The 7,600-nt window shown below is 47.5% G+C and overlaps 1 protein-coding gene across 1 annotated transcript; it reads right to left on the reverse strand.

The window, feature by feature from the left end:
• Positions 1-627: 627 nt before the first annotated feature.
• LOC133348475 (uncharacterized) lies at positions 628-5,587 on the reverse strand. The gene is made up of 3 exons (XM_061561305.1): positions 5,461-5,587; positions 4,880-5,028; positions 628-1,354 (listed from the first exon to the last, which is right to left on the reverse strand). Exons 1-3 carry the CDS (start codon positions 5,474-5,476, stop codon positions 887-889), a joined length of 633 nt encoding a protein of 210 aa, XP_061417289.1. The 5' UTR covers positions 5,477-5,587; the 3' UTR covers positions 628-886.
• Between the last annotated feature and the right edge of the window lie 2,013 nt (positions 5,588-7,600).

A 7,600-nucleotide genomic window follows, 5' to 3' on the forward strand; every position in this document is an offset into this window, starting at 1 on the left:
AAAGCAAAGGTGGTGTGCATTGTCCCTTGGTTTGTCATATATTTAGAATGAGCACGTTGGGTTTTTTTTGGTTGGTTCATTTGACTTTTGTAGATGATATTGTGAGAGTCACAATGAGAGTCACTGTCCATTCAGCCAGTTCCCAGATAAGCCAATAAACATGATAGATATGTTTACAGATCTTCTCCGCGATTATCCGTGAACAGAAAATGTCTTTTATGCACCTCGCTTCCTCCAACAGTGTAAATAAAACATTTTTACGACATCCAGAGGCTTTTTGGGTTCAACGTTTATTTCCTTCGTTTAAATACTACATCTACGGTAATAAATTATGGCAGAATAAGTTAACACAAAATAAATAGTCGGCATTCACAGAATCACAGTGCTGTATCGTGTGTGAAAATAAATCTTGCATTTGGCGAGGTTAGCACCACGTTCAGTTTACAAACATAATGCTTCATACTTTCGCTCAGAATGTCACAGATTTTTCTATACAGGCACCACATTAAGTATACAATCTAAACGTTATCGTCAAGTTTCGATGCGTTCTGTAAGTGTATAGAAATTCGTACTGCGATGAACTCGCGCATATAGTAGCAATGCTCGCGGGGGGGGGGGGGGGGGGGGAGGTGGGGATTGGATGTACACTAACTGCATAGGCATAATAGTTTTTTTTAAGTTAAAAATGTTGTACACTAAAATACAAGTAGAAAAAAAAGCAACGGCAGTTAGTTAAATAAATATATGGCAATAAAATACTTTTTAAAAAATAAATAGGTCAACATTTGCACCGGGAATTATTGCATATGCGTACTGCTTCTTCTGCCACCGTGGAAGCGGCTGGCCAGATGAATACGACCACCGAGTCGCGATTGTCTCTGCAGTGTCAACGTGCAGGTCGCTTGGTGTGTCCGTCCATAGAGTTGCACTTCCCATTTTTTTTCGTCTGACAACAGATCACCCTTTGCAAGGACGCATATGAAAGCAGCTGGCGGTTTGTCCAGACGACCCACATGGAGTACCTCTTGAGGACCATGTAGGTACAGAGTTTCGTTTCGAAACCAGACATGTTCTTGTTGGCCGGATTGGTCGTCGGTTTGTGTGCCGGTATCGGGATCCTGCGATTTCTCATTAGATTCTTCACGGCTGAGATGAAGCCTTTCATCTCCTGTATTAGAGTGCTTTGATTGAATAATAGCATTTGTTCTCTGCTGCTCGTGTGAACCTTCCACAGTTTCACCAGGAACGTGTTGTATGAACTTTCGGATATGTTGTCGGGGATGGCGGAGGGCTCGTGGATGTTCCCAGAGCTGCAGGAGTTGGCCGCATCCTCGTCAAAGTTGTTCGCGAGTCTCTGCAAGGACAGAGAAGTGCCACGACTCGTTCATTAACGGTGAACACAACCAATGTCGCGTTTTTTCTGTTTGCCAGAAGCCAACGGCACGTTGAGTGTCGTGACGTAACAATGAACGAGAGTTGATTTCATTCATTTTATTTCCCAAAATATTCCACCCACAGCAGATGGGTTTTTATCAAATGTGTCGGGTTTTTTTGCTCCGACAGGACCCCGTCATATAGGGTAATACTCTTACCAATAACGGTTGGTAAACCAGCAGTATTGAACACACCTGACCGCTGATGAAACCCAGAAGGTCAAGACCAGTCCAGTGTTAATTTAAACAAATGCTGTTTAATACCTCCGATTAGCACAGTTGCCTCCCATAGAGAGCTTAAGAAGTTCAAGTTTCTCGAAGGGTAATATCGCAATACACTGAAAATGGTTTTACTTTTTACTCCGAGCTCCAAAAAGCAAGATAATGTATTGCTTTGATTAGAATTTATAATCGCTGATAGTTTATATTTTTTATCTTTTTTTTGTCAGAAAGCAAAAGCCACAAAAGCATACATTATATCAGACTGCAGCCCCCTTTGGGGTTCTTTTGGATCACTAAAGCTCAAGGTTCATGAGTGCGATGGTTTAAGTTTTAAAGAGTGAACATAATCAATAATATTTAGTGCAGCCTGTTTACGGGTTATATAGCGAACTTATCAAAGCCTACGGGCCAACGTGGTTAAAGTGCGCTGCGACTGGACAGCTTGCATTGATGCGAGTGTTTGCTTTGTATCAAAAGATCATGAAATTAAGCCTGGCAGCATTGTTCAGCATGGCATGCATGGTTGCTCACTTTCTATACAAATCCATATCTCTATAGTCAAACTTCATCTTAGGTTTTAGAGCTCAGAGGTCGAATCGTTTGAAAACCGCTGTTCTATCCATCTACACCCCTCCCAAAGAACAAACCTAACACACTCAGAAATTCCTTAACTGCAGGTACACTGAACTATGCTGCTCATGTATCATCATTAGCATCATCCACCATGATCAATCTACTGCTGGATGAAGGTCTCCTCAAGCTATCGCCGTCTCTAATTGGTCTTGTAATGCATCGTTCAATCCACCCAGAATCTGCACAGGAGCAGAATGCATCTCTGCATCCACTACTGACAATGTGTAGGTGTTCGGCGGTATTTTATGTCATTAACTTTACCCCCGCCTTGCCTCGCCTACGTAAAATAAGAAGACTTACTACTGCCATGTATCTCTTCTCTGAGTGGGACACGTGACAGGCAGGCCACTTTATGAAGCTGACCATATCGAGTCCAAAGACGTGCGGGTTATAAGGAGTGATTAACAGCAATATTTTAAACCATTTTGGGTTCATAAAAGTTGTTAGCGTCGGCTTAACAACAGGCTATATTAGCGACACGATTTAGTCGACAGTGATGTGTAGAGTGATTCGTAGCCGTGTTGATTTGCATTGCAAATTATAATTATCGTTTTAAAATTTGTAAGAAATATGCCAAATAGTGATGCGTTTACAATTCGCATATTGGCATGATTAATTATTAATTTCGAGGTAATCAACGTACATGCGAGGTGGGTGGGTCCACGCAATCCAATTTCCGAGATCGACAGAGACTTCGACCGAATCACAATAATTAATCTACGCACGCAGCCCACTGATTAATAAAAACACATTTGGTTATGTGCACACGCGCGTATTCAACAAAACAAACCCGTGAGCTCTTAACGGCTGCAAACGTTCGCGAATACACGTGCGCACGCATTTCTATCCACGCTCATAGGCTAACAAAATGTCGCCAGAAACGAGGAAAGGCGGCGGTGGCTGGGGTGGTGGTTTTACAAACGGGGGCAACTTTTTTTAGTTTGTTTTTGTAGTCAAACTCGTGGCGGAGAACGCGCAAAGATCCCAGGTGGCGCCGATAGGATGCTCCGGAGAACAACTCCGTGCGGTTGTGACATGTTATGACATCCCCGCTATCGTGCAGCCAAGTAATTCGCTCGGTGAGATGCAGGCACCTCAAGCATTTCGCCCGGGTTTGACGGCCACGCGGGGGGTGGGCGGGACGACGACACAAAAGGAACGGAGGCGGCCCGGGGGTTTCTCTGCCGTTCGAAGCGCCGAGAGTGAGTCTCGGATACGGTGATTCTCGCAAAACCAAAAAAAACCACAGCGATGGGGGAGATCTCAACAAGAGCAAATGACTCGATACATGCCTGGCTCGTTGCGCTAAGGTTCACTGTTCCACGCTACCGAGTCCAAGTGGGTCACTGGCTGATGGGTTTGTGACAGATGAGCTCGGAAACTACACAGCGCCCTATATTGTTCGAATGCCTGCCAGCGCTAAGGCCACAAAAAAAATTACAACGGAGAAAGCGATTCATCACAATTCATCTCAGCGTGTCCATATGTCCGTGGGGGTTTTTTTCGCGTTCAAAAGGAAAAACGATATAGCTGTTTTGCCGCGCTTGCAACGCTTTTTTTTTTGCTCTGTAGCCCACAGTCATAATAATATTCACGACAACAGCCAAGCGCCAGTGTGTTTGACAAAGCACATTTATGGTTTGCCTTCTCTGAAAGGAAAAAAAAAGAAAACCGCGCGAATCAAACTCGGACATAATGTTGAGCTTGAACGATTGCCAGCACGAGAAGAGGAATTCCGCCGGGGATAATCAGACCCCGTTCTCTGTCCGCGTGTTTTATCAAACCGCGATTCGCTGCAAACACGGGTCACGCGCACGTGTTTGTTGTTATTGTTGTTGTCGTCGGCAGCCCCCTTATCCTGTTGGTTACCATACGTACGTATAGCTAGTTACAAACAGACTAATGTTTTTTTTTTATCGCTCACAATCCTTCTGCAACTTACGTTCTTGTCAAGGCAAGAGTCAAGGCAAGGGATTGTCTGAGCAAGAGAGCAATTGAGGCAGCGATCGTCTCCTGTGTACGACCCCGATCCAATGGTGGAAATTCCACGTTCGTATGGCCGGAAAACGTGTCAAGACATGGGACAACCACTGATGACTCCAATCCCCCCCACCCACCCCACCACCACAATGTGATACTAATTTGTATCGACTCCGGAGGGATGATGGGCCGAGTTAACCCCCCCCCCCTCTGCATCCAGAAATTTAATTCGCAAAACGTCCGATTGCGCGCTGATCGCTCTAGAACCGAGCCACCTTGGGCAAGAACAAATCACGTCCTTCTGTTTAAATTGCTCCGTCTAAGCCACGGAACCGTACGCTAATGAATCGACTCGTCATTCTTCATTGGGCAAAAAAAAACACACGATTAATCGTTTTGTCTACCACTCAGGCGCAACAGGCGCGCGTGCTCACGCAGTTTCAGCAGCGTAAAGTTTAAGCTCGCGTCGGGATGAATGAACGCGCGCGTGCCACTGTGGGCCGGGGAGGATGCAACGCAAATCGACACAGCAAATACAGTCTCCTGCAGTCTCCACTGCGACGAGACGCACGCGCGAACGGACGAAAAATGCGTGAATGCGCGGTACCTACGTAGTTTTCGGTGATGTTGGGAAGTCGCAATCCGATGAAGTTCATGATCTGCACCAGCTTGCAGATTGGTGGCTGTGGCTTGCTCGGCAACGGCACGCACAATCCCATCGGCAAGCTGATGTAGATTATGGTCAAAATCGCATAGAATCCTGTGCGGACGAGAGAAAGAACGCACGTGTCATTGTCACGCGAGGAGATGCGCGAAAAGGGAAAAGACGACGCGACCGGCAACACTTCATGGGCGTCCGTTCGCACACAAAGCGAGCAGGCGCCGCTCCTCGGCGCTTTACAACTTTTTGTCGTCGTCGTCGTTGCGAGAACCACGTGTAACGAGAGCGCGCGAGCAAACTGCGTTGCGGTGCAGTCCTTGTGTGCGTGTGTACGGAGTGTGTTAGCGACTTGCTTCTACGTGCGGGGAAATTGACAAAGCAGCAGCAGCAGCAGCGGCAAGCGGCAAGGCAGAAGCGAGTGCAGCGCTCCCGAAGCAACCCAAGCGGAGGAAGAGAGCGAGTGTGGATGATGAGACGAGAGGTACAAAAAAAATATATCGAGCGAAGGGCGCAACGAGGGCTGTTATTCACCTGTGTCTGAGTGCATCCCTCTCGCAATTAAAGCCCTTCCCTGTTTATGTTACACGGCCGCTGCTATAAAGTAAACAATACATACCGACTCGAATCGCGGCCCCTCCATTTATATTAGACGGTTTTGGGGGAAATGCGTAGATATAATCCTTGAGAAATGTGGAAAGTCTCGTCAAGTCGCGGTTAGATCACTTTTTCCCCACCCCCCCCCCCCCCCCCAACATGCACCCCCTCCCACCTCTCACACAAACGCCACCCCCTGAACCACCCACCCACCCCACAGACGTCTTCCTCCTCCACCACAAAACGCCACACACGCACACAACTTGCACTCGACATGCGTCACCTTCCGGTTGCAACGACTGCGGGGATACCACGCCGAGCGCATTCTCCAGACGTGCGCAAGCGACCGGGGCAACGAACCGAGCCCCATCCTTAGCCGCCGCACGGGGCCACTCTTGGGCGGGTATGTTGTTGGGGAGGGGAGGTGGATGGGGTGCCCACCACACCCATAACTGTGGGGGGGGGAGGGGGTGGTGGTTGTGGGTGGGGGGGGTGTAGGCGTGGGTGGAGGGGGGCGTCGTGGAATTGGAAGAAAGAGAGAGGGGGGGGGGAGGATGCCATAATTTCTACGGAAATTAACAAACAAAAAAAACTTCCGCTCAAACGCGGGTTCTCCGTAACACTGACGGTGGCACCACGCAGGCACGCACCGCTAATTGTGTAATTGAGTAATTTGGCAGTCGCACGCCTGGGGTCGCCGGACGGGGCAATTATGTCACTGACCGGCTGGCGGTCCTCCCTCCCTCCCTCTCTCTCGAGATGACGACGACGCTGATGATCATCATGCTGATGAGTAATTCCAGATGCCGACAGAGTCACGCCGCGCGTGTTTAATTGTTATGGCAACTGCGGTTTTTTTTTCTTCTTCTTCTAAAGTGTGTGTCTGTGCGTGTCTCATGCGTACACAGGAGTCACGGAGCGTGACAGAAGTTGAGATGCTGAGCGTGTTGAATGAAGTGCATTATGCTCTGAGCAATGCATAGGTGACACCTACAGGGTTATTACGTACGCTATTTGGACATCTAAAGCTTTATTTTCTTTTGACGTCCACTGAACAGGGCTTGTAAAGGGTGTTTAACTACAAAAGCATAACATGGCACAGCATCATTATAGGTTACAACCTGCCATTGTCATTCATTCTTTATCCACTGCTGAATGAAGGCCTCCCCTCCCATCACATCGCAATGCCACAATTCGCGTCGCTCCTGCAAACGAGATTATCTCATCGCTCCATCTCCACTGTGCGCGTCTGCTCAGGCGTGTACCCCTCCTTCACCTGTCATTCCGTCATGAGTCTCGTCCATCGGTCATCATCATCATCACCCCTCATTGCAATGTGTGTCATGCCCAAGACCACTTTGGTTTAAAATATGATTATGCATTTGAGAAATGTGATTACTGTATATAAAGTGTATGTGGCGTTATATTAACAAGTGGATGGCGATGATGGAATTGACAAGACGGTGGTAATGTAAACTTAGTTTGCTTCATGTGTGTCTCTGTCTCGGTGCAAGGCGATTTGACACAGAGAGTATGTATGTACGTTGAACTTCAAACGCACGATAAGTAGCAGACCGTGCTAATCGTCGAGTAACTTGCTCCTAAGGAACACGACCGAGATCAGGACGCTCACTGGGCAATTGAGAGATGATGTGTACAATGCAAAAGATGTTCAACATACATATGTAATGACCGCGATAACAGACGGCTTACATGATACAAGCGAACAGTCAGATGGACAATCAAGTAGAAGACCAATGCCTCCCATTGTTTCAAAGAGACCTCCACAGTGATTGGTCGGAAGGCAAGATTGAAAGGGATTGGAGTAAAGATTTTCAAGGTAAAAAGGCTGGAAGCAAGGGTGGACTGTAAAAGGACATGGTTAACAACTGTTGGTGGGGAAGGGTCATGGTTGGCCGAAGAGAGTGGGGTGACGGAAGCTTCCAGAGAGGGGGCTTGGGAGGTATAAAAGCGGACAGCACAAGGAGAGGGGACGTTGGAGAGAAGACAGAGTTCAAGCCTCAAGAACCAAGCCTGGGCATTGTTAGTGCTGTGTCTGAATAAAGGCTCTTAATAA

Source organism: Lethenteron reissneri, chromosome 27, assembly GCF_015708825.2.
Source record: "Lethenteron reissneri isolate LAM-NWPU_2019-01 chromosome 27, ASM1570882v1, whole genome shotgun sequence".
Lineage (NCBI taxonomy): Eukaryota > Metazoa > Chordata > Hyperoartia > Petromyzontiformes > Petromyzontidae > Lethenteron > Lethenteron reissneri.